Consider the following 25,773-nt stretch of genomic DNA (forward strand, 5'->3'; position numbering starts at 1 on the left):
TTTCTAATATATGCTGTTTTCTTGGAATTATCTGATGTGGAAGGGCTTACCAAACCAAAACTTTATATATCTAGGCCCTAAGCCAAAAGAAATGGATTCAGATTAAAATGTGATCCTCTTAATCTCATATGTTAAACAATAGTATTCTCATTGTAAGCATCAATACCTTCCTTTTTAAATCTTCAGAGGGAAAAGGTAGAGAAGGCGAAGTAAATGTAGAGGTTTTAGTCTCCAAAAGAGTTGCCAGGGTGGTGTTTCTTTTCTTTAGCCAAGAACTATTTTGCTTGGCTTGCTATAGTTTGGTTTGACGGGAGAAAAAACACAGCAACAACTTGCCAACTGCCTAAGATTTAATAAATTAAGCTGCAGATGCTATTGCTTTTTGGCACATCATGATCCCTGTTCACCACACAACATAGGAACCAGAGGTTTACTTTGGCTGTTGTAGTCAATGCTTTTGGCTAATATATGCTCTTTGAGCCAACCAAGGGTATGTTTAGAGAGTGTGGTTTTAGCTGAGGTGTTAAAAAGGCTTGGGTTGGCTACCTAGCCAACATTTGCACTGAGGGAAAGATGTGACCATTCATGTCTACCCAAACAGGACATGAAACCTAATGGCAGGAAAACATTTCCCTTTACCCCATATGGCAGCATGACAGGAACTTCAAAGGTGCCCACTGGCTTCCTTCCAAGTCAGCCCTAAGCATTATAAACCAGTGATGACAATACAAGATGCTAGGTCAGTCTTTCACTTCAATACAGAACCATCCAATTGTGCTGGTGTGTTAACAAATGTGCATTTGGATGAGAATTCTACAATTTGCAATTCATACCAAACTGGGATGGGGAGCCTTAGCTTCATATCTAGGTTCTTTGCTCATGTTTGCCTCACTCAGGAATTTGATTTTTACAAAAACCTACATATTTTCCAAACTAACATAAGGATCAGAACATGGCTATCAGTTCTCTGAATGCTGCAATGTATTTCTTAACTCAAACAGCAGTATTTATTTAAGTGGCCACCCAACTTGTGAGCCGTGGCGGCGCAGCAGTTAGAGTGTAGTACTGCAGGCCACTTTAGCTGACTGTGTTCAGCAGGTCAGCAGTTCAAATCTCACTGGCTCAAGGTTGACTCAGCCTTCCATCCTTCCGAGGTAGGTAAAATGAGGACCCAGATTGTTGGGGGCAATGTAAATATATATATACATTGCTTACTGGTGTACACTGCTTAGAAAGTGCTTGCACTTAAAGCAGTATATAAGTATATAAGTCTCATAAATAAATAAACTTGTAAAACACCATTCTGAATGGTTCATAAATAGAAAATCAAAGATAGTAAAAACCAGGTGCATGAGTTATAGTCCCCAGTAGTAAAACATTAGTTTGATTCACTTCCAAATGCATGTTTCTTTGACACATTTAAATCTGAAGGTTTATGAAGATCTTTTTAAAAATTGCAGATGAATCAGGAAACTGATGGATAATGACAGTGACAGTGAAAATCCATAATGGCAAATATAAATATATTTTTCCCATAATCTAAAAGCCTAGGATCTACTTGATAGGAATGACTCATACAGAAAAGCTCAAAACAGCTAATACTGTAGATACTCAAAGCCAAGAGAATCAAACCTTTTGATATTGGAAACAAGATTGATGTCATTTTATCAGCCTTTGGATAACCAGGGCTGTAGTTAACATTTTGTATATGGGACACAGTGGGGCAAGTAGCTAGGGGTAAAGTTTCCTGTTTTTTTTCTCTTTTGTTAGGATTTATAGCATATTTTCTGAACTTTTCCTATCTTAAAGTAGTAAGATGTATGTCATCAGTTTCAGTAACTAGAGTTAGAGATAGTCCCGAAGATGCACATATTGCAAATGTTACTGTTACCTGCCTAGATTAAATCAGCCAGTGCCACAAATGTGCAGAGAAACAGACAAAAATATTATGTTGTCTTACTGCCATTAAATATTTTTCTCACCCAGTTTTCAATATCAGCATAAGTTGATGGCTAAACATCCTATTCCTAAAGTCCTTGGTAAAAAAAATGATAGGCAAATAGAACAATATAAGTAAGTGTTCAACATCTTACCATTTTAGCTTCTGAATGCATTGGAGCAACTTGAGGTGAAGCACATGGATTACTGAGATTTGGACTTTGCATTCCCATGATATTTGAGTTCATAGACATTTGTCTTTCCATCTTGAGAAGCGAACAGAGAGAAGAAATGAATTTTGGCATGTGGAAATCTAAAGATCAAAGATAACTATAATTTTCAAATGATATGTTGTTTTTTAAATAAGCAAGAGCCAAGCTATTGGTAAACATAAGAGTAATTCTACAGGAAAAGTCTTATCTAATTCAGTGTTTTGTTCCATTAATGGTAATAAACTACATCTGGGAAGTTGAAAGCTTCTTATATAATATAGTGTCCAATCAGACTGGTACTATTTTTGTTGATTCCCTTTATCACAGGAAATAAAACATATATATTTTTAGTTGTCTCCTAATTGAAAGAAATTTATCTTTTCACTAAAAGTACAAATCACCCAGGTTTGAGATTTTGTTAATAATAATTTGCTTTTATTTTTGAAAATAACCTAGGTTAAGTTAAGTAGGTCTAAAATACCACTACATGAAATTATGGTTAATGCTATTTAAATTGTCTGGAATATTTGAAAAGTGAGACTTTCTATAAATTAATTGTTAAATTTGGTAGGGATAAAAGCTCCAAGTTCCTATGTTAAATTCAGAAGGTAAAGCTAAAACGATGTTCCTGCATCTGCAATGCAGATCTTCGTAGATTTCATTGTATGTGTATATGCATGCACGCAAGTGTATATATGTATGTAATATACACACAGGCACATATACACACAATGCAGAGAACAAAGTCAATAATATTGAATCCTGGAAGAATCAGAATAAAAAGCATGTGTGTTTGTGTGTGGGCACACATACATAAATACATATACATATATGAACATTCACACATTCCTATAGCACATAATTCAACTTTAGGATTTGCTACCATAAGAAGTGCTAGCTATCAACTTCAAAAGGTGGCTTAAAAAGGATATTGCACCAACTCAAGGGAATCTATGGTTATTAGTTCTGATGGCAGTTAGAGTGCCTCTGAAGGCCTCAGCTGGGTGACTAGTCTGGCCATTGTAAGAAGACACTGCTAGACCGGATGGGCCAGGGGTCCAATCCAGATACATTGCTTATATGTTTATGCTAATTGTGCTCTTACACTGTTTGTTACTTTTGAAACTATACATGCAGAAAAGAAAAGAAAAATACTTACAGGCATCAAGACAGCGGAGGATCCAGGCATTGTAGGATTAGGTAAAGTCCCAGGCATAGAAGCAGGCATGGGTTGTCGTTGACGATTGTGCAGGTGTAGCAGTGAAGATAAGGAGCCTGGGACAGGCCTATAAAAGAGGAACACAGAAGAAAGGATTAAATATAAAACTTCAGAACAAAAGAACTGCACATTCAATGATTCCTATTTCAAAATTATGAATATAAAGTTAACATGTTACATAACAATACTCAAATGATTAAGCTCCCGAATAAAGAATATCTAGTCTAATACCAGAAGAATTCTCTTCCTCCCCATACCAACTTTTTGGCAATATTACATGTGAAATGAGGAGCACTGCTGGATAAACAAGATATGATCCAAAAGGAATGGGAATTCCTATAGGGAAGATACAGAACCACCTATCAGAAAGCTGTTGATATAGAAACCTGCCCTCTCTTCTGCTTAATTCCCTAAAATGCTATTTGTCTTATTGAGAAGAGCTGTTTAGGAGATTGTTGTGGGATGATTGGGTGAAATAATCCTTTCAATCTAGCCAAGGAGACTAAGTGGGTCTCAATCCCATAATTCCAAGACATTTTCAACTTCAGAAGATTTGTTTTAATATTTTGATGCAAAAGTGAGGATTAATACACAACAAATCAGAATCTGTTAACTAACTAAAACATCTGTGAAATCAACAAAGAACTTAGAACAAAGGGTTTAAAAGGTACATATATTATATCAGTGTAAATAAATGTATGAAGCTTGTTGTCCTTTGCCTATTTAAAGTAGTCATATTCTAGTCTGCCATCCTGATCAATCCAAATATCTTGGAATGAATATGTGCTCTTAACTACATGTTCATAATAGCAATTAGTTTTTGAAATATTTTCTTATGTTCAATTAATTATGAAAGAGAAAGAAGGACTACTGATTTCCTTGTATATAGCCATATTTCTTTTTACAATATCTAGATTCTCCAGTTTTCTAAACATAGTCAATACCTACAACACATTATTCTTTCTCAAAAGCAAATGTGTTATTTTCTCAAACTGGCAACCCATAGCTTTAATTGGTAAATATTAATTAATTAATAAAAAAGTGCAAAATTATGGCATTGGAATTGATGGCACTGGCTTTAACAATTCCTACCTTAAAAAATTAATTGTGCAGAAAGGAAAAGAAGACTTAAATAGTTAATTTACTTTTCTTGATCACTAAGTACAACAAATAAAAAACATATAAAAAAGTCTTTGCATACATTATTCTGAGCTTCTATTGTGCCAATTAACTACAGGAATAGGGCTGTTTTCTTTCATCACTAATATTTGAGATTTTGTGCATATTAGGCAGAAAGATATGTTGTGGACACTTGTCAATCAAATAATTCCAACTAGTGGGGTCCAGGAAGAAAGCCTTCTCTGCCCCTGTCCTAGGGATCATTCTCTTCTTGGAGGTGAATTGGATCCCAACTCTCCTGGCCTTCCAGGAAGCTATGAAAACTTGGGTCTGCGGCCATACTTGAGATGCACATTTTAGTGGCCTTAAAGCCTTCCCCTAGTTTTTAACGTTGCTTGCCTCTTTCTAAATTTTATATACCATTTAATGTTTTTAATATTTTGTTTGTACACCATGCAGAGTCTTTCTTTGTGAAGAAAATGGTTGGTTTTAAATTTTGGTAAATAAATATACACATAAATATTATACTTCTTGGTATGGGAGGCATGATTTTCAAGTTGACTTGCAAAGTAAGTAGCCTTCTGGATTGAGTTAAAGCTCACAGCCAGGCCTCCTTTCGGTATTGTTTTTTTAATAGAAACTTTAGTTTTATTGGTTATATTAAGGCATTTGACAAAAAGTTGCTTTGGCTTGACTTGTGCTCAGATAGGCCTTAGGTCTCCCTAGTATTGCAATTTTACTTAAATGTTTCAGAGCTAAATGTTCTACAAATTTGATTTGAGACTGAAAGCAGTCCCTTATATAAGGGAAATTATTTATACCAAAAATGTTTATACTGAAAAGGTACCGTATTTTCCCGAATATAACCCCTAACCAGAAAATAAGTCCTAATGAGTCTTTTGGAGCAAAAATTAATATAAGACCTAGTCTTATTTTTGGGAAAACACAGTATATGCTAAAAATAGTAATTTAACTACTGCATTGTCTTCATTTTGAGTTCAAATTTCGCAAGTCTGTGTTTTGTACTCGAGGAAAGACTGGCTTTGCTGTTATTGTTTTTTTTTTTCTTTCTTTCTTTGTAGGACATTGGGACTTTTCAAATGTTTCTTAGATGAAAAAAATTACACTTTTGAATGTCATGAGTCATTTTTGTCAATACTCCAATAATACAAAGAAATATCATGCACAGTCTTTCATTGGTTGCTTATGATCATAAAGATCCATATATCTTATAGTGTCAAATACAATATGTCTGACATTAAATACATCTAATATCTAGAAAATGGGCACTAATAAACACAAACTGTACCTCTATAAACTCTGAAGTCATCTCCAGAAATTTCCACAAGTTTTCCTACCAAATAAACTTCAGCAGATGGTTACAAGCCTTAAGTTCTATGGAGCATCTTTTCCACTTCTTAGTCTTTCCAAGATGTTTTAAATGTGACCAAATGTTTAACTAAAAACAGGCATAAATATCATGTGCCAATCAGTTCCCACTTCAGCTGACAGAAACAGGAGAGTGGAAGAATCATTATGAAATTAGCGTTTTGCCTGCTAAGCTCTAGCAATTTCTGATGTAATAAAGTTCCATTAACTACTCTTACAGAAAACAAATATATCCCTCTCTATGGACCGCCCTACGTTTGAAAAAAAACCAACAACCTTGAGCTACTGCTGTAAAGGAAAAATTGCCCTGACTATCAAAACATTATCTCTTCCACATATACATTTTCAGACAAGACTGTGACATCATATTTTGCAACCCCCTTTTCCAAGCAACGGAAAGTTTGCAATGTAAACTTGCATGAATGGGGGAGGACTGCAATGGTTCATTTGGGCCTTCAAAATGAGATTCAGTAAAAGTTAGTTTTACAGTACTACTATTACTGTGTCGGGAGCACTGAAGTGCTGAAACAGTGACGTGGCTGTTGCCCAGGAACACCCAGTTGAGGGCTCCTTTCATGTCCCCATTAATTGCTCACCGAAATGATATTCACAATCACCCACTTTTGAACTGCTGGGTCTGATGATATAAACAAGGAAATTCAAGCTGAGTAGTTATTTAGAAGAATTCTACAACTCTAAAGAAACTAGCTGGAAGCATTTAAAATAGTTTGCCATTTATCAACAGATACCTAGTGATGACTAAATCAGCAATAAAAAAAAACAACCCTTCTGGCTTTGCAGACTGGCTAGGGGAGGTGAGGAGGCAGAGGAGAAGGAATAGTTCTGTGTGGAATTTTCTTTATTCATACTGTTAGTTTTTTTATAGATAGATACAATATAGTTAATAACACTAAAAATATGAACCCTGGGAATATTCATATCTAAAATAAAATGAACACCAAGGTATTAATTAAAACTATAAAAGTTTAATTTAAAAACGCCAAGCTTTCGCCGTCACCTGCCGGCATCATCAGGGCTGGGCTGCCAGGGTGTGAGAGAGTCATTTTATAGGCAGGTCAAAGTCTGCACTCGGCTCCTCGATCTCGTCACCGGGCCCAATTGGTTAGATTGTAGCGGCATTAGAACCCGCTTTACATCATATTAAAGCAGGGGAGGAAGCCAGGAACCATATCAGGCAACAAGTCATGGGCCTCATAATGAATCATAGACACTACCAAACATTATCTGGGAGTGAAAGAGAAGCCCTGATACAACTTAAAAAAGATGACACTATTGTCATATTCCCAGCAGATAAGGGAAGGGCAACTGTTGTCATGGACAAAGTGGTGTATATTAACAAGGCGCTGGAATTGCTCAATGACAGTGCTGCATATAAAATAGTGAGTAAAGACCCCTCCACCACTTTGAGGAATCGCATTAATAAGCTTCTTGATGACTTAAAACACAATGGGAGGATGGGGGAAGATGTGTTGAGAAGGTTGCGCCCTGGCGATTCAGCCCTTACCAGGTTTTACGGCTTACCCAAGATACACAAATCCAACGTCCCCCTCCATCCTATTGTTGCATTTAGGGGCACGCCCACCTCTGAACTGGCCAAGTGGCTGAGCGTACGCATCAGCCACTTGGCCAGTAATAGCAACACCACCGTGAGATTGGCAGACGAGTTCCTCAATAGGATTAGAGCCCTGAGGGTGGAGGAAGACGAACTCATGGTGTCTTTCAATGTAGTCTCCTTATTCACTTCTATTCCGCAAAATCTTGCGATCTCAGTATTAAGAGACCGATTGAATCAAGGGGAACAGGAACATCAGGACTCCCTCCAGACGGAAGACCTCATAAAACTGGTGGGAGTCTGTTTAAAGACCTACTTCACCTTTCAGGGCACTATATTCGAGCAGATCAAGGGAACACCAATGGGGTCTCCGATCTCAAGTGTAATTGCAGAGGTGGTGCTCCAACGTTTGGAACACATAGCGATGGCCCAGTATCAACCAAAATTTTGGGCCCGCTATGTGGATGATACGTTTGTAGTCATCAAGAAGCAACACAAGACTGACTTTATGGGCATTTTGAATTTGGTATACCCGGACATCCAGTTCACCATGGAAGAGGAAAATCAGGGCGCATTAGCATTTCTGGACGTATTGGTGCAACGCCAACTGGATGGATCTTTGACTACCAGGGTATACCGAAAAGCAACTTGCACAGATAGGGTCCTCCATTTTGAGAGCAACCATCCGATAGCCCATAAAGTCAGTTGTGTTAAAACTTTATTCAAACGGGTGGAGTCACATTGCAGCACTGTCAAAGCTAAGAGGGAGGAAAGAAACCACCTCTTCCAAGTGTGTAAGCGCAATGGGTACCTGGTAGGATTCATTAATCGGTTTAGTATACCATCTGAACCCTGGAGTAACCCCACACCTAACGAGTTGACACCACAGACAACACGTATTGCCCTCCCCTACATCTGTAATGTATCAGAGGCTACGGCGAGAATTTTGGCGCCATATAATATACAAGTAGCACATAGACCCAGCCAAACGCTATGGGCAGCCATCATGCGCCCCAAGGACCCGCTCCCCAACATGGAGAGATTGGCAGCCATATATAAGATCGACTGTATGGACTGCCCGTGCAACTATGTTGGGGAGACTTCCAAACGAGTGAAGACTAGGGTCCACGAACACAGACTAGCTGTGAAAAGGGGCGAACAGCACTCCCAGATATGGACCATGTGGCGGAATTGGGCCACCGCTTTAATTTTAATGAGATAGACGTCTTGGCAAGTGACAGCACAAAGGGAGGCCGACTGCTTAAGGAAGCATGGCTATCCAACAGCAGCTCCATCAACCGGCACATTGACCTCTGTCCTGCACACTTGGCACTTAGATCATGGAGTGCGACCAACCACCCATCTCGCTACTGCTGGCCTGACAGCAAACCTAGTGAGAGAGCCATAGGGGATGTGCCAACCCCCCCAGTTAGCTCGATGCAATCTAGAAGAGGAAGGGCAATGATCGAGAATTCCCACTACCCCCACAATGTTAACACGCTTGCAAAAAGCTAAGAGAGCGATAGAAATTAAAGCCCAGAACCCCTGCATCATGAACATCGGAGATATCCCAGTTGGTGGGCAAGGAGACACGATAGACAAAGATGGGGAGAGATCGTCGAACCTGACACCTCACCGGCGCTCAGAAAGAAATAAGATGACCGATTCAAGAGGGAAGAAGCGATCCCCCCACTCCGCATCGTCAGCTGATTCAAAAACATATGGAGTGCGGGACGGCGCCGGGCATAACATCAAGCTTGCGGACGCTCCGGAAAGTAAGGAGAAGAACGGGTCCAGACGGAGAGGTGCGCGAGAGGGCGGAGCTAATGAGATCAACCTGCTGTGCCTTGTACCGGCAATACCCATGGACTCCAAAGACTCCCGTCATACACACGCAGGAGCAAGAGGCGTCGGAACGAAGAGGAGAGTAAGGAAGGAGCGTTATGATGCTCAGGAAGATCGTAACTCCACCCCCCCCAGACCAAGACCTCAGACTACAGCATACGCGATAAGAACGCAGAGGACAAAAAGGAGGGGAAGGGTGTGGTAGCCAAAGATAATTACAACCATGAGACCACCCCCATAGAAAAACAACCTATCGAGCCACCCCACCCAGTCTGGAACACTGTGTATGACCATCTTGATGACAGTTGGGTACGAGGGAGGGGCGTTAAGGACGAAAGGAAAGATACTCATAGAGAGAGTGACTGGGTGAAACGTGATTGGGGAAAAGAAAAGGACAAATGTAAATTACCACTCGAACCCGAAAGGGGGAATGGATTGAGGGATAGAGATAATCGGAGAGACGAGGAGTCTACATCACCTGCCTAGAATCCAAAGAAAGGAAGGTAGATGAAGATACACACGCAGCTAGGAAGGACAGAAAGAAATGAATCACCGGAGCACAATCTAACCAATTGGGCCCAGTGACGAGATCGAGGAGCCGAGTGCAGACTTTGACCTGCCTATAAAATGACTCTCTCACACCCTGGCGGCCCAGCCCTGATGATGCCGGCAGGTGACGGCGAAAGCTTGGCGTTTTTAAATTAAACTTTTATAGTTTTAATTAATACCTTGGTGTTCATTTAATTTTAGATATAGATACAATATGTATTTTTTTCTTGAAACTGATATTATTTAAGTCATATTCTAAATAATTTTCAAGTGATCATATATTTCAACACTTTCTAACAAAACAAAGCTTTCCTCTGAAAATTAAAAATTAAGTTACTATAGACTCACAAACACAAAGCCTCAACTGTTTCTCTAGTGCAGGCTTGTTACAATGAGCTAATAATTTCAGTCTTTAAGCAAGCACAGTCTTCTTTTCTTAATCATTGTGCACCCCTAGGCAAAACATTTCTATTGAAAACCATTGAGGCATAGAACAAGGCAAGGTGTATAAGCTAATAAGGGACTGTTCAGCCACTAAACCAACTCCTGTGGCACCCAGGGTGTTCTGTACCGACAGATTTTATATCTCCACATACACTTGTAAAAACACTGTTTAGGTTAAAACCTGTTTAAGCTTTGCTTTTCAATTAAAAAGTTGATTCTTCTGTTGCTCCCCAAGTGATGTCAGAATAGCATTTTTTTTTCTTCCAGGAGTTACCTGAAATTCAAATACTGGAAAACTCTATGATAGTACAGGAATTGTTGTGTATACAACAAATATTATTGCAATGCTCTGTTCCAGAATTTTAAGAAGATCCAAGAATGGATAGCACTAGTGAAAATGTAGTTGCACTAATCTGATAAGGATCTCTGGATCTACAAGATTACTATAAAACAATTTGGATTTCTAGGCAACACTATAAAACGCAGAGAGCATGAGTACTATACTGTATCTGGAAATCTGTATAATTGAATGATGAATGATGAAATGATATGAATGATCACCACCAGATGGATTTGTAGCTGGCTGACTGGCCGTACTCAGCGTGTGGTCCTCAATAGAACTGCATCTACATGGAGGGAAGTGTGTAGTGGGATGCCCCAGGACTCTGTTCTAGGCCCAGTACTCTTCAATATCTTAATCAATGATTTGGATGAGGGGATAGATTGGGAACTTATCAATTTTGCGGATGACACCAAGCTGGCAGGAATAGCTAACACTCCAGAAGACAGGCTTAAGATACAGGAGGACCTGGACAGACTTGCACACTGGGCGCTATCTGACAAAATGAAATTCAGTGGTGAAAAAAGTAAGGTTCTACATTTAGGCAAGAAAACCCAAATGTACAGGTATAGTATAGGGGGTACCTTGCTCAATAGTAGTAACTGTGAGAGGGATCTCGGAGTCCTAGTAGACAATCACTTAAATATGAGCCAGCAGTGTGCTGCAGCTGCCAAAAAAGCCAACACAGTCCTGGGCTGCATTAACAGAGGGATAGAACCACGATCACGTGAAGTATTAATAGCACTTTACAATGCCTTGGTAAGGCCACACTTGCATCCAGTTTTGGTCACCATGATGTAAAAAAGATGCTGAGACTCTAGAAAGAGTACAGAGAAGAACAACAAAGATGATTAGGGACTGGAGGCTAAAACCTATAAGGAACGGTTGCTGGAATTGGGTATGTCTATTTTAACAAAGAGAAGGATGAGGGGGGACATGATAGCAGTGTTTCAATTTCTCAGGGGCTACCAGAAAGAAGAGGGTGTCAAGCTATTCTCCAAGGCGCCTGAAGGCAGGACGAGAGGCAACAGATGGAAACTGATCAAGGAGAGAAGCAACTTAGAACTAAGGAGAAACTTCCTGACAATTAGAACAATTAACCAATGGCATAACCTGCCTCCAGAAGGGGTGAGTGCTCCAACACTGGAAGTTTTTAAGAAGAGACTGGACAGCCATTTGTCTGAAATGGTGTAGGGTTCCTGCCTGAGCAGGGGGCTGGACTCGATGACCTCCAAGTTACCTTCCAACTTTATTATTATTATTATTATGGATCATCGCACAGACAGCCAGATGTTCAGACTGGATTTGGCATTTTGTCTACCTATCGAGTCCTTACCCAGGACCTGGGATAGGCAGATGTGGATATTACAGATATTGTCGCAGGATGGAAGCAGTTCCTAATAAGGCCGCCTTTTGCAATTGACCAATAGCGAATTTGTCAATGCCAATGGTGTTCAAGTGGTTCTCCAGTTGTTTTGGGATTACACCCAAGGAGCCTATCACTATTGGTACTACCCTTGCTTGCTTTTGCCACAGTCTATTTGTAGGTATAAATAACAATAAAATATTGTTGAACAAGAGAAACTGAATTGGTACATGTGTATAACTAAATTGTATGCAGTGGGAAATCAACATCTCTTTCCCTAATCTTTGTTTTTTCATGTATTGTTAATTATACACTTAGGACTTCAAACTATAAATATTAACCAGTCAAATTACAGCTTTGCTCTATTTTAACTTGTGTTGCTGACAATTTGGAGGGTCAGAGGAAACAGACAATAAACTAAACAAAAGGTCTTTGGATAAAGAACTTTAAATTTTTGGTAATTGAGTTAACATTTCCTATGTTTTCCGCAAAAGTGTACATAATGTTCATTTTTTTAATGTTGCAAACTTCATTTGACTATGGCTTCCAAAGACTCACATTGGCTGACATTGTAAGCCTCTGTTTTTTCATTTTCTCCTCTAAATTATATCATCACTGTAGAAAGGCAAAGAATGCTAATAGTGCTAATAATTTGATTGCCCATCATTAAGATGACTTTGTGTAGAATAGTGTGAAACTGGGAAAATTCTAAATGCTAACCACTTTAACAGCAGAAAAAGTAAATTAAATGCTTTGCTTTAATGAAATTATTCCTATCTTCTAACCCCCGTTCCATACAATATACACATTTTCTCACTTGTATAAAATATCCTCCCTATATTTAGTTTTAACAAAGCAATTCTATTTGTGCAGCAAAGCATGTACTATTCTTCGTTCCTTTCCAGTTACAATTTAAGCTGCTATACTCCTTTCAACATTGCAGCTGATTTTGTGGTTAGAGTCCATTTGTTTTCACATCAATGAAATTAATTTCCATTGGAAACTGCATCTAAGGCATTTAATCAAAATGGGCCTAAAATAATCCTGAAAAGCTCATCTGTCTTCCAATCTATATAGTGTTTTAAAAATTGGACATGTGCCCTGCAATAATATTGCACTTTACAGAGCTTAATGCTCTGTACTTCTGAGTATCAGTTACATCAAGACACTGGCAAATTAAAACAGTTCAAGATTCTGATTAACATTGATTTTATAAATATATAGACAAGACAACTTAACTATATCTTTATGTCAAACAAAATGGAATTTGAATTGTTTAGTAATGATAAAGTATTTGATACTACAGGTATATTTCCTTGTTAAAATATATGAAAGGAAACATCCATTTTCAAAAGAATGAAATTTCAAGCAAAATTGTTGCCGAATGAAACAGATATATTTTTCATACCAGCCTTTCTCAAATTTGTGCTGAAACAGTACACTTGGTGCCAAGTAACAAACATTTTGTATCGGACATAGATATAACAGTATTGTATTGGACATAGATACAACATTGGAACATGGATCCCCAATTCAAAATCAGAAAATCTCTTCCCCTCAGAATTACATCATCAAGAAGCTGTTTCTCATTTTTTCTCTCTTAAAGATAAATTTTAAAGTAACTATCAGCATGTCTAAGAATTGGGAAGAAGGGTATTATTAGTACTTTCTCCTTCAATAACAAAACACTGTTAGAGGCACATTATGATTTCTGATCTATAAAAGCTGCAATGTGAAAAGGCACAAATCTAAGATATAGTTGTGTAACAATTATCTGTAAATATTAAGTGTAGTTAATCACAGTTTGACTTTTTTCCCTTTTTAACTCCATTAAGTTTTTTAAGTTGAATTTTTATCAGCATTTTATGTATTTCAACTATTAAAGAGTCTTTGAGTCCACAAGAGATAAACACTCCAAAAGATGAGTTTAATATAGCATGTAAGTAGCTGGGAAAAGCTGGTAGTTTAGAAAGAACTACTAAATATGCTGCCAAATTCCAAGGATCAAAAAGAACTGGGAAAAACCTACATGCATATGTAGCCTCACAATTCAGTTCTTGTCTGATATGTTCTCCTATGCAGTCAATATTTTCTGCTCATTGCACCTGCTTTTAGATTGCATTCCATGGGAGTCTGCATGGCCTTTACCTTCTCCTCCTTCAGGCAATCTTTAACAACTTGGTTGTTTCTCTAGGCCTGAAGCCAGGAGGTTTGGACAGGCCTCATTTTAGCAGCAGGTGTTATGGAAGTATGCTGTGGTTTTGGTGGTTTTCTCCCAAGGGCCAATTGTGTTTTATACTACATTGCGTACTATTTTATATATATTACATATATTAAAATTTTGTGAAACCACTCCAGAGTCCTTAGGGAATGGGGGAAGGGAGGTGATTAACAAACACATATGCCAGGAACAAAGAGTCCCTTGTGTTTATACTTTGCAACTATGATGTCAATGAAAAGCAAGTTGTGTATAGCAAATGCCTATAGTAGCCTTTACAAATAGTGTCACATAAGCTAGAATCCTCTGCTCCTCTCTGTAGCTAAAATGACCATGTCTTCAGAAATACCACCATTGAAGAAAAAAGGATCTGCTTACCATTTGAATTCCACATGCTAACATGCTGTGTGAAGTGAACAGAATAATGAATTCTAAATGTGGCAAATAGAACATGGGGAAAATGTGCAGTTATTGTAAATTCAGCCACAGCTTTGTCTTACTATCTTTACAAGACAGAGTAGATATAGCAATCTACTAGGAATAGCATTTTTTGTGTTAGAAAACCTGTGAGAAGACTATACTGAGCATAGTTCAATCTTGTGATTAGGAATTGACCTGAAATTCTATTAGCCTATTGTATATTATGCTGCCTACCTGAATCCATAAACAGATACAGATGATCCTATATGAAGAGTTGGAATTGTGTAAGCTCATGATGTTGGCTGAATTCCATATTTACTTTGGGCTACTTTAACTCCTGTAGCATCTAATAGGTTCCACAGTAACTAAACATCTCTCTGAGATAAGCACATAGCCAATAAATGACACAACTAACAGTCTTTATTTATTCATTTTGATTAAGGAATGTTCCATGGGAAGGGATGCCTTAAGTTTTTCAATGATGGTAGATCAGCACTAAGGTCTGATTAGTGGCTACATTTTACTTATATACGGGCAAGATGCCTGACCCAAAAATCTATTAGATCTAATTCCAAAATAAAGGAATTGAAGTGAGTCCTATCAATTATTTTATCAATGTTTGGATTGGTGGTACTTGTAATACAGCATACCTGACTGACTGTATCTTCTGTAACTTAGATTAGAAATGATATGTGGTATACAAATATGACTGTAGAGTTTTATAGTACAGTGGAGAATGACTCGATTCATATTCATACACCATAAAGCTAATTTAAGACTTAAATATGGGGATTGTTGTTGCAAAAAAACCTTCCTTCCTGCATTCACTGCATCCTTAAATTGTTTCAGGTTGTGGGGAGCCTCCCTATACTCCTACTTCATCCTCTTCCCAGAGTTGATTATTCACAAGCTGCTTTGATGTTTTTCATGTTTTTCCTCTTATATTTTGGTTATTCTGGATACAATGGTTGATGCCAAGAGATATTTGTTAATGCATACATGGATAGATTGGAACAGTTTTGAAATATGGTATGTAGAATGAGGAAAGGCTTTTTGGTTTATAGCTTTTTCATTTAGTTTCTACGAGAGTTTCTATGACAAGTGTGTAGGAAGCTTACTTGTTTAAGGCTCTATTTTCTCCATGCTCTTTAGTATTTAAATAAAACTTAAAGGAGAGATCGTTGAATGCTATCAACCAGACTTTAAAACCCATTGAAGCAGATACTCTATAGGATTTTCAGGATTTATAGATGATGAATGAGATGGTATGCACTACAAAAATGAAAGTTAGGAGCTTCAGGCTCATATATTCCACTATTCTGACATATATGCTAATTCACTTTTTCCCATCCTGGTTTCATCCAGGAAATTATGTTGAAGAAGCATTTTATTTTGACTTACTGGGCAGAAATAAATGACTATTTAGTTAAATTAGAGGCTAGAAATATTTATTGAATTACTGGCATATTTTGCATCTTGAAGCCATGCTGTAGTCACTATTGTAGAATAACTACCATTTTATTTTCTAAGACCTACAAAGTCTTTACAAAAGTATTCTAGTAAATGAAGATAACGCTAGACCATGTAATATTGGGTTTTTTTTAAAAAAAAAGTTAAAATAATCTAGAAAAATCTCAGGTTGGATTAGAAACTAGTTGATGAGAAGGTAAGACTGCAATATACTGCTATTCTTTTAATTAATTCTTCTCGCTGTCAGGAAATTTCTCCTTTGTTCCAGGTTGCTTCTCTCTTTGATCAGTTTCCACTCATTGCTTCTTGTCCAGCCCTTAGGTGCTTTGGAGAATAAGTCAATCCCCTTTTCTCTATAATAGCCCATCAAGTGCTGGAAAACAGTTATTGTCCGTGTTTTCTAAGACATATATCATCCCCAATCCTTCTCTTTGTTGGACTAGACATATTTAGTTCCTTTAAGCATTCATTATATGATTTAGCATCCCTTATCATTTTTGTTGTTCTTCTCTGTATTCCAAATGTGGCCTCACTACTGTCATATAGACTAGAGCAGGGGTTCTCAACCTTGACAACTTTAAGACTTGTGGACTTCAACTTCCAGAATTTCCTCAGCCAGGAATTCTGGGGGTTGAAGTCCACAAGTCTTAAAGTTGCCAAGGTTGAGAACCCCTGGACTAGAGGTCTCCAACCCCTTTGGGTACCAGGGGCTGGTTCCATGGAGAAAGATTTTTTCACAGACCAGAGGTTGCATGGTTTTATGTGCTGCCTGCATCTCACGGATGGAGCTTTGCTTATTTGTGCAGACTAGGGGTTGAGGACCCCTGGTATAGAACATACTATCACTTCTTGTGATCTTGATGCTATCCCTCTGTTGATGTAGCAGCCTACGACGATATTATTATTCTTTTTTGGGGGGGCAAATGCAGCACACTTCTAGCCCATACTTAAGTGGTGGTCCACTAGGACATCTAGATCCCTCTCACAGTTCCTACTGTTGAGCCAGGCACCACCTATTCTATACCTGTGCATTTGGTTTTTCCTACCTAAGTGCAGAACTTTACTTTGCTCACCACTGAACTGCATCTTGTTGAGTGAGGCCCAATGCTCAAGATCCTTCTGAATCTTGACTATCTTCCAAAGTGTTGGCAATTCCTGCCCCCAGCTTTGTCTTTCCCCAGAGACCAAGGTTTTGTCAGTGATTGACAAACCTCTGGTCAGATCTTGCATGAAATTACTGTCGGATTAAATCTCCACACTACATATACTGTATAGTTGGACCAATGAGTCTGCTGCCTTTAGATCTCCCAAACCAAGGCTAACTACCAGATCAGCTCCTTATGACAGGTCTGCTCATCAAAGCCAGAATAAATCTCCCCCCTCCCTTTTTTCTCACTCCATTTGCTGATTTATGCCAGCAGAACTGTAGCTATGCCAGGCCACTAAAACCTGCACAAACTCTATCTTTTCAATATGAATGACAGAACACTAACATAATGCAGAATGTGAAAAAGTGATTCTCCGTATTAGGCTATTTCATGCATGCTTTAACAATTGTGTATGAGAGCTATATTTCACTGACACAGAGAGCCTGCGTAATGCAACAATGTGTTGAAACTCTCTGAAGAAATCTGTCACTGATTCACAGACCTAAGCAACAGATTTCTGTGGGAAGATTTAGATCCAATTGTAAATGCATTTGGTTCCATGTTTACTCCATTTGTTCAGTGCTTTGTTGTTGTTTTCTTGAATGTATGTCCCAGATGTGCTTGAGTATCTGTTTGAAGTCACATTGTCTATCATGGGATATTTCAGTTCAAGATGTTAAAAGGAGACTATAAATGCCATAGAAAAGTGGCAGACATCATCTGGTGCCTTCTATATATTCTTCTTCATACCATTCTTAACCATTTCAGATTTGTTTTCTAACTACTCACATACCATCTGTAATACTTTGAAATTAGTCATAGCCTGCAAATAAATACACTGAACTGATATAGAAATACACATATAGCAAGAATGCATAATAGAACACACATTAGAAAAAGAGTAGAAATATTTCCACTTGAAATAAATATCTGTAAAAGTATTAGCACTTATGGAGGGTAGGGGGCCATCTATATTCTTCATCCGCAAGTGTTTTTAAGAAAATATAAACAAGATTATAAATACACATAAACATAGTAGGAAAACAATAGGCGCTACTAAAGAATACTAGAAATAAGTAAGAAGCATTAAGCAAAAGTAAACACTACATTAAATCAATCAAGAAATAAACTTACTATTTGCTGAATAAGCAGCAACTGGCCATATTCAAAAGCTTTATTGATCCATGATTACTAGCTCATACATGATTGGGAATCATACAATACCCCAAACTATTGTAAGGCAGAGTGGATGGCTCAGTGCTTTAATGAATCCAGTTAATTGTGGCTTATTCAACAATCATGATTCATCCACTAACTCTGATCATACATCTTTTGAGATAAGAACTGGCCATACTGACATGCAGCAGTTCAAACTTTGTCTTTTTTCCCTTGTAGATAATGGATTTTTCTCTCTGAGACTTTCCGTACTTATTTTTATTATTGAGTCATATTTCTTTAATATATGTATAAAGTGATTTTATTTTATCTCTCTGTGAAATACTAGAGTATCAATTTCTGTTGTGATAAATCCAAACTTTCCTAGACATGTTTGATCACTCTGGTAATTCTAACTTCCATTTAAAATGATAAAACTCTATTTTTATGAGTGAACCAAACTGGTTTAATATATATGCTCCTAAAATAAAATTTTCTGTCTTATTAGTGGCTTTAATTCACCCAAGTATTAACTCTGTAATATTGGGTTTCTCTTCATCCTTCCCTTTCTTTTTATCTGTTTTCCATTCTGTTCATTATATTGCTGTAGTTTGTTTGCGTTAACAATGGTTGATAGTTATTCTTTTTTTCAGCTCTCCTTGTTAGAAGGTTGAAATGTTAGTTTTCTACTTAGTTTTTTTTTTTACTTGCTTACACATTTTGTTTGATTTTCCAGGAAGTTCTACTATTGTAAAAGCTTTTATTTGCCTTTTGTTTTTGTTCTTGCCATTAACAAAAGAGAGTTATCAGGCTACTGGGTCACTGAATCTGAGATTCATATGAACTCTTTAAAACTATGTTGGCTTACTGAGAAGACTCATTGTATACTGTGTACTTATAGTATTTCTAGTAGGTAAGTTTAGATTGCAGCATCAAAACTCAACATTATGCATATTTATCTGAAAGCAAATCCCACTATCTGGCAACCAAAAACATTGGTCATCCTTGAGGAAAACAAGAGCAAAGAAAATATATTTTCCCCGAAAGAATAAACAACTAATTTATCTTTTAAGATTGCAGACTAGCATACACTCAACTGGAGGCAAGCCCGAATTAATCTATGTCTGAAGCACATGCATTGGCTTGCTCTGTTGATTTTGATAATGTTATGCAATTATAACAAGTGACTTAAAGTAAGGAAAGAAACTTGCAAACTATATGGGAAAATACACTAAACATATAATCCAGCAGCTGTTTATTCTTTAACTTGTGGGGGGGGGGAAACCCAGCAAAAATAATTTGCCTTCTGATCTGAATCCTAATGCAGTCTTTGTCCATTGCTATGAATAAATGTGGGTTTAAAATCTGTACAATTTCTGACATCTCCTTGAGCTTCTTTTTATAAGAGCATGATCTTAATTTGTGGCAGAGTTATGACTCACTACAAGTAAACAGATATCTCAGCTATCTATGAGAAGCTGCTAATACAGATGAAGATAAAAATAATTACTATTCTTTTTTTCTGAATCTTTATGCATAGAAAGCAAATACAAATCCCAGATCTCTTCCTGATGGGTCTTTTCTTTCCCCTCTGAACTCATTACAAACAAAATGATGTAAGACTGAAGTAATGGACAAACTGAATTTATTTCCACCAAAATAAATTCATTTGGACCACATCAGGTCTGTCAAACAAATATGTATGTCTCTCTCTGTTCATTTCTTCCCCCTATCCTATCATCACATCTTCTGTAATTTTTTATTAACTTCTCAAATTTATCAGTATGCTGTTTTTTTATCATATACACTATCAAACATATCTTTAAAAAGATAGTAACAGGAATATCAGTATACTTCAAGAAGGAGCATAAAGGAGGTTGTAGTGCAAGGTCATCATTTCATTAGTGTTCTTCTAATATATCCTGATTGCAGTTCTTGTAATTCACACCCACAAAGTTAAGCTTGATTCTGAATTTGAGATTTAATCACAACATTTCTGGACAATTTAATGAATAGTATCTTGAAAAAATACTATTCATTAAATTGTATCTTGAAAATAGTAGAAATAGTATCTTGAAAAAAAATCTATAATACCCGACACCATCAGGACAAGTGAAAGCAATTCAGATTAGGCATTTCCTTATTCTGAAACATTCAAATTATCTCAGTATCTATACTTAGTATTAGAATTGGTTTATTGTGACTTTTGGTTTGGGTTGCAGTGGCTGTAGGCACATGAAGAGGCTCTCTCTCTTCGTTACCTGCTTTTCTTCTGCTGGTACACCCTTAATTGGGTCGAAAAGTCACCCTGGAGGGGTGACTACCGATGATGAGGACTCTTGTTGATTGTGGGGGGAGGAGGCAGCTCCTTCCGCGGTCCGAGGCAGCTCCTCAGGGCCGACAGAGAGAAAGATCGGCCAGTAACTATGGCCAATTATTTAGCTGCTCCAGCTGAAAGTCAAAAGAACATCTAAGCATTAAGAAACCATCATGGATGATCCCAGTGAGATTTTTCCCTCTCCTTCTGCCTAACTACTCTCTTGTCAAAAGCCTTTTGGAATTACTTCCCTGCTTTGAAAGAGCTGCCTTTGTTTATCTGGGGAAAAGAGCTTTCCATAACAAAGGAAAAAACTTCTTATTGACTATTTTTACTTTTGGCTATGGGGGCTCTGGAAAAATCCTTGTCATAAACTTTATTATTATATCTTCTAAGCTGGAGAATAGTGTCTTCCTATGTCTTGGACTTACTTTTTTAAAGGGATAAATCTTTATTATTATTTTTTTAAAAAAACAACAACTCTATGAGAAGCCGGAAAAGAGATTAGCAAAGTCCATAGCTCTGACTTTGCTAATCTCATTCTTGATGTCTGGAAGAGACTTTCATAGTTTACTGAGGACATCTTGTGGAAAAATTTAATTCTAACTGTTTTTTGTTTGTGTTACTATTGAAATGGAGAAATCATACTCACAATTCAACTGTAAACTCATATTGGAAAAAAATTATGAAGCTACTGAGGAGATATGTTCCCAAATAAGAGAGAGAACTGCAGAAATAATAAACAGAAATTTTACTGTGAATTTATAAACTGACCTTCAGACTCTACTTGATCATTCTACAGACCAAAAAGCAACAGAAGAAGAATTAATTTACATACAAACTATGGAGACTTTGGATGACCAAAAAATGATTGTTTAACTAAACTATCTACAATTGCAAAACTAACAGAAATGGACTTGAAATTACAACTGTTGGAGAATTATGACAACCTTGATAATCAACTATTAATTATAAAATTGGACATGATTGAGCGTTTTATCCAGCAGATAGGATGAGGCGTCAAAAACAGAGGACGGGAGGTCTTTTACTGACCCAAATGATATTATAAGCAATAATTTGCTGAAATTGAGGCTTTATTATGGAAGCCTGCTTGACATAGGAAGAAAGCCAGAATAAGGCTAAAAAGAGAAATTTAAAATTATATGTAATGGATTAAAAAGGTTTTGAGAAATATGGACTGATTTAAGGATTAAGATTTAGAGTTGAAAATTTGTGATTATTAGAATATATATGTTAAACAGAGTAAAAATGTATTTTCTTGAATAAGATGTTTATTTGTATGAAAATTATTTCGTAATGGAATGAGAATAAGAATATGAAAGAGGCTTTTAGAAATTCAGATAGCTTTAACAACTAATTGAGTATGTTAAGTTAGTAAGACAATGTTTTGTGTAATAATAGGTGTGTTCTTTTTTTTAGATATAATTATTTGAATGAGATTTAAATGCTATTTGAAGTAATAAGAGAGATCTGTGATAAAATCAATGGTTTATGAGATTATGAATTAGAATATATCTGGATTAGTATTTTAAAAGGGATACCCAAAGTGATAATACATTTATCTGAGGTTAAATTGGACTATAGTAATTGTAAATTAATAAAGCTCAAAACAGGATTAGGATTTATAGATATGTAATGTAGAAATGGATTATGTTAAAAAGGTTATATCATTTGAGGGAAATAGAGAGGGAACATTTAATGTATTTACTTGAGCTATTATATGATTTTGTTTTTGGATGATTGACCACCTAACCACCACGGTGTGTTTTGAGCATTCTGTTGTAAAAGTTAAAAAAACCAATAAAATTTGTTATAAAAAAAAAAGAATTAGTTTACTGCAATGTTTTAAGGTATCAGGCACAGGAGATTTGTGTCCTACCATGGATACAACGCCATTTCTCTCAGCCTTAAGCAACAAGCACTGGCAGATGACTTCCCAGAACTTTAGGGACTTAGCCAGGGAGTTATTAGGACACATTTGAAAGCATTTATGTGGGCAAACTACATTTTGGTGGTCTATTATACTGAATATTACCATACTTGCCTATGAAATTTTAGGTAATAATAATAATAATAATAGTAATAATAATAATAGTAATAATAATAATAATAATAATAATAATAATATAATTAATGATGACTCTTTCCCAGTTCTATAGTCCAGTTCACATAGATACTTTTCTCCTATACTCTGACTTTATTATTTAAGAATGCTCTTTGCATCTGTCCTTGACAGAAAACATTTTTTCTAAACAACAGTAATTGGATTAATATCTGTTTTTCTATTCTTCACTGGTAATGAAGGTAATCCAGCATCGATCTGGCATTATATATGAAAATCTAATACAATGACATTAAGTCCCAAACAACTTTGAGTAGAGCCACATGTTTGCATTCTTGGAAATACAACTTTCAGAATTCAGTATACCCAATTTATCCATTCATAAATTACTGAATAAAAACTTTTCTAAGAATTGGCAAAAAAGAAAAAGGCAAATCACGTTAAAAATCTTAATCTTAAAATTAAGATATTTTAATGGATGCCGACAGCTTTTAATTATTAGGATTTAGATTATGGTTACAGTTACAGTGCAGTATATTAAATCAGCAAAATGGACAAGTTAAAGCAGAAGCTAAATTTGGCACAACAGCTAAATCTACATTTTGCATTTACATGTACTAAGTACACTTTCTACTTCGCTATTCTGTTCATTATTAGGAAGGATTCAGTGACAAGAAGAGTGAGGTATGGCAAGGGATAATAGTTGATTTTTTCACTCCATTAGCTGGCCTCTTGGATTGTTCACCTAATTGATGCTATTACATTTATTTGTGAAGAACTGGACAAATTGGCTTTTTGCACACAGTTTTATGTAGAGTTAATCTGGGAATATGTCCTAAGGATTGCAATGCAATGTTCTTCAATTCTCCATGAGTTTTCATATATTTTAATAATACTTTCATTAGTTCAAAACTCAATCTTTTTGCAAAGTCATCGAACAGAAACCAAATATGTGTTACATATAGATGTGACTCTGCAGCACAGTTTTACATTTTGAAGAAAATGCCAACTTCTTGACAGTGTGACCAAAAAAAGAACATGGGAAACAAATGAGGATGCTTAATCCTTCTCTGCTTTCCTTTCTCTTAGAGTCAAATATGTATTTGAAATTTCAAGCTTGATATGCTACTTAATGTGTAGGATTAGGGACAGGAAACAGATTGAAATTGAGCCTTGGCTTTAGAGAACTCTGTGGGTGATTTGAGCCAGTCACACACTCTCTACTTAGCTTATCTCACAGAACAGTTGTTAAGAAAAATAGAATGGTATGTACACCATCTTGACCCCCTCAAACAAAGGAGAATATAGCCTTAAGAAACAATATCAGGATTTCTATTACTAACAATAAGAAGATTATGATTGGAAGAAGGTAGGAAACTGAAATCTCTTCTTTTTTACTATTTCTAATTGTTTCACAAGCAAAACCACCAATTGCAGGTATATATGTAACATATAGTTAACCCTAAATTGTACCTATCTATCTCTATCTATCTATCTATCTATCTATCTATCTATCTATCTATCTATCTATCTATCTATCTATCTATCTTTCTATCTACCTACTTACCTACCTACCTACCTACATATACATATACATACACATACACACACATACATACATACATACATGCAAAGCACTTGAAGGCAGGACAAGAAGCAACGGATGGAAACTAACCAAAGAGAGAAGCAACCTATAACTAAGAAGAAATTTTCTGACAATTAGCACAATTAGCCAGTGAAACAACCTACCCGCAGAAGCTGTGAATGCTCCAACACTGGAAGTTTTTAAAAAGAGACTGAACGGTCATTTGTCTGAAATGGTATAGGGGATTGGACTACATGACCTCCAAGGTCCCTTCCATCATTATTATTATTAATATTATCATCATCATCATCATCTACATCTATCTATCCATCCATCCATCCATCCATCCATCCATCCATCCATCCATCTATCCATTTACAATCTGCACCAATCAGCTAAGGCAGTAAACAACATAACCAAAATACACAATACACAAAAACAATATTTAAGACTGACAAACCAAAGAAAATAACAAGGACTCCTCAAAAGTCAAATATACAAGGGATATCACCAAGGCAAACTAGAAGCCAGATGCCAGCTGGAATAAAATGGTTTTAACTTTCCTCCTAGATATGAAGAAATTCTTTCTCAAAGATTAGGAGAACCCTTAATAAGCTTTCTTTGGGTATTCATATCAGCAAGGTATTGTGTGAATGTAATCTGATATAACACCATGTAGGAATGGTGAATGGCTTTAAAAGTTCTTTTAATGACCTGTACTTCAGATTGAATTTGAAAACGAGCTGGCAGCCAATACAGAAATTTCAAGAAAAATATAGCTCTGTTCTGACACCCTTGCATTTTGAACTATGAGTCTGTTCTGACACCCTTGCATTCTGAACTAGTTATGAGTCATTTTCAAAAGCAACCCTACATGAAGTACCTTAACAGTAATCTAATTATATGGTGATCAGGATATTCTGTACTATTATATTGAAAATAGGAATATAACTGGTACAGTAATCAAAGATGATCAAAGTGGCTTTCCCAGCCATGGTTTTCATTTGATGTTTCAGCTAGAAGCTAGTCCTGAAGGACATTCTGATCATGCACTAACTCCTTTGCAGGGAAACACTGTCCCATCAAGCATAACTACCAGGACCAATGTTGAAGAAATTTCTGAATGTTTATTGGTAACAAGCAGCTAAGCCTGAGCTTGTTCAGACTGAACTTGTTTTACATCCTCCATATCCTCACCACTTTGAGGTACCAAATTTTGCATTGCACCTGTTTCAGTCAAAGATAGTAGTGTATAATTTAGCAAAAGAGACACCATGGTTGATTGTATGAAATGCCATTATAAGATCTTTGGAGATGACCTGACAGTGGCATTCTTCCTAATGAAGGTCATTTAACCGAGAAACCATGACTGTCCCTGAAAAT

At 36.7% G+C, this 25,773-nt stretch overlaps 1 protein-coding gene across 9 annotated transcripts in view; it reads right to left on the minus strand.

Moving 5' to 3' along the window:
• Positions 1-25,773, minus strand: part of CREB5 (cAMP responsive element binding protein 5) — a 293,130-nt gene that overhangs the window by 72,990 nt on the left and 194,367 nt on the right. For all 9 annotated transcript variants that reach the window (XR_005556490.1, XM_039341992.1, XM_039341996.1 and 6 more), the window contains 2 exons: positions 3,310-3,436; positions 2,094-2,204 (listed from right to left, as the gene is read on the minus strand). Coding sequence is in view for 8 of the 9 variants with exons in the window: in XM_039341992.1 (XP_039197926.1) it covers positions 2,094-2,204; positions 3,310-3,436 (238 nt within the window). In the remaining variant the exon portion in view is untranslated. The remainder of the gene's footprint in view (positions 1-2,093; positions 2,205-3,309; positions 3,437-25,773) is intronic.

The sequence above is a fragment of the Crotalus tigris genome, unplaced genomic scaffold (genome assembly GCF_016545835.1).
Source record: "Crotalus tigris isolate CLP2741 ecotype Arizona unplaced genomic scaffold, ASM1654583v1 scf7180000017774.6281472, whole genome shotgun sequence".
NCBI lineage: Eukaryota > Metazoa > Chordata > Lepidosauria > Squamata > Viperidae > Crotalus > Crotalus tigris.